General features: G+C 63.7%; 1 protein-coding gene across 1 annotated transcript in view; it reads left to right on the top strand.

The window, feature by feature from the left end:
* The window catches only part of H696_04558 (hypothetical protein), a gene marked incomplete at both ends in the record, with an annotated part of 4,512 nt that extends 2,364 nt beyond the window's left edge, over nucleotides 1-2,148 (top strand). The window contains 4 exons of the mRNA XM_009498439.1: nucleotides 626-691; nucleotides 916-1,210; nucleotides 1,637-2,016; nucleotides 2,117-2,148. Coding sequence (XP_009496714.1) covers nucleotides 626-691; nucleotides 916-1,210; nucleotides 1,637-2,016; nucleotides 2,117-2,148 — 773 coding nt within the window. The remainder of the gene's footprint in view (nucleotides 1-625; nucleotides 692-915; nucleotides 1,211-1,636; nucleotides 2,017-2,116) is intronic.
* Between the last annotated feature and the right edge of the window lie 61 nt (nucleotides 2,149-2,209).

A 2,209-nucleotide genomic window follows, 5' to 3' on the forward strand; every position in this document is an offset into this window, starting at 1 on the left:
GCGGAGGAAGGGAGAGGCGCGAGGGGGGAAGTGGGCAGAAGCTGGGAGGAGGGCGAAGCCGTGTGCCTTCGGGTCGGGACAAGATCTACCCCGGCGAAGCTGCGCGGCAAAAGCGCCACGACACCCGGGGCAACAGGCCAGAAGCTGAGCACGAAGAGAAGAGAACAGAGTTAATGCTGCCATTCGAAAAAGGGGGGCGCAGCAATCAGCCTGGAGGTCCGGAGCGCCGAGAGCCCCCGAGGGGCGATCTGAACGGCGATCGCCATGAGCGGAGTCACGCGCGGCCAGCGTCACGCGCCGGGGCCTGATCCTCCCCCGGCTAGACACTTCTTTAATTTCCCCGTTCTGGCGGGCTTGCCCCCCCCGGCCAGTGGCCCCATCCCAGCGTCGTCCCCGGCCGCCCGCTCCGTGACGGCTGGCACAAGGGGACGGCCTTCGGGGGGGGGGTCCCAAGCATGCGCGGGATCTGTGCCAGCCTCCTTCCGTCTCCCCTCCTCCCCCCTGCCCCCCCTCCCCCCGACCATCCCTTTCTCCTGCCCTCACTCCCTCGCCGCCTTTGTCCTTTCCCCAGCCCAGCCCTCTCGCGGTCCTCGTTCCCCACCGCCTCCCGACGCCCCCGGCGCAGTGATGACCACCATGTCCTCCTCGATCGCCGGCCCTGGCATCACTTCCCTTCGCGAGAAGCAGATCGGTGTGTGTCAACCCATGCATATGAACGCGTTCAGGCATGCCCAGATGCCTTTCTCTCTCCCTCCCTCCCTCCTCTCTCTCTCTCTCTCTCGAGTCGCGCCACACGTCCCTCGCTCCTCTACCGGGGCCCGCGTCTGCGCCCATGTCTGACCCCCATGTACCCTCGTTTCATTTTGCTTATTTCCCTTTCGCTCTGCCTGGCCCGGGCCATTCGCCCGTCGCAAGCCGCCATCCATTCCATCCTCAACTTGCACAAGGGCACACCTCCGGCACGGGCTCCGGGGTCCAGCGGCCCCGGAGGGGCCCCCGCAGGCAACAGCCTGCTTGCCTACTCGGCAGCCGCCACCGGGCCCGGCAACACAGCAGCCGTCGGCAGCGGAGGCCCCGGGTCCCCGCAGAGCCCCGGCCCCGAGGATGGCATCACCTGGAAGGTCCTGGTGTACGACCTGAACGGTCGGGATATCATTGCGCCGTTGTTTCCCCTGCCGAAGATGCGCGCCCTGGGAATCACCCTGCATCTGTGCGTTCGCCAATGCACACACCTGCCACCCTTGTGCCAGTGTGTCAACATTCGCCTGTCCATCTGTCGCGTGGCTGGCCCATCCTCCTGGGTCTCCTGGAATTTGCTTGCCACTCACATTTGCTCGTGTTCTCGCAACACCTCTCCTTTCCGCTTTCTGCCCCTCCCCATTTCCCTCCCTCTTTCTCCCTCCCTCTTTCTCCCTCCCTCTTTCTCTCTGCCTCTTTCTCACTCCTTCTTTCTCCCTCCCTCTTTCTCACTTCCTCTTTCTCACTCCTTCTTTCTCTCCCTCTCTCTTTCTCACTTCCTCTTTCTCACTCCTTCTTTCTCTCCCTCCTCCTGCCCTCCTCCTGCCCTCCTCCTGCCCTCCTCCTGCCCTCCTCCTGCCCCCCCTACCCTCCGACGGTAATGCGTTCAAATGTCCAGGAATCTGCACAGCGAACGCTTCCATGTTCCCGATGCGCCAGCCATCTACCTGGTCAGCCCGACGGCCGAGAATATCGACCGCATCGCACGCGACCTGTCCCTCGGCCTGTATCAGTCTTTCCATCTGTGCTTCCTGTCACCAGTGTCGCGGGACCTGCTCGAGCGCCTCGCGGCCGCATGTGTGGCGTCGGACGCCGCGGCCCTCATCGCCCAAGTGACCGACGAGTATCTGGACTTCGTGGCCCTGGAGGACCGACTCTTTAGCCTGCGCCAAGAGGCCACCCTGGTGGACCTCCACTCGCCGGGCAAGACCGAGGAGCAGATCATGGCCGTGGTTGACCGGGTGGCTGGGTCGCTCTTTTCCGTTTGCGTGACGCTTGGTGCGGGGCTTTCCCCCCCTCTCTCTCTCCCTCTCCCTCTCTCTCTCTCTCTCTCTGTTCACTCTTCCCGCGGAATGCTCTCCTCCTCCTCCTCGCACAGACACATACGCACATAAGCACATACGCACATAAGCACATACGCCGAAGCACATGCATGCGCATTTCGGCCTGCCTGAATGCATCATAGACGCTA

Source organism: Fonticula alba (assembly GCF_000388065.1).
Source record: "Fonticula alba strain ATCC 38817 unplaced genomic scaffold supercont2.7, whole genome shotgun sequence".
Taxonomy (NCBI): domain Eukaryota; order Rotosphaerida; family Fonticulaceae; genus Fonticula; species Fonticula alba.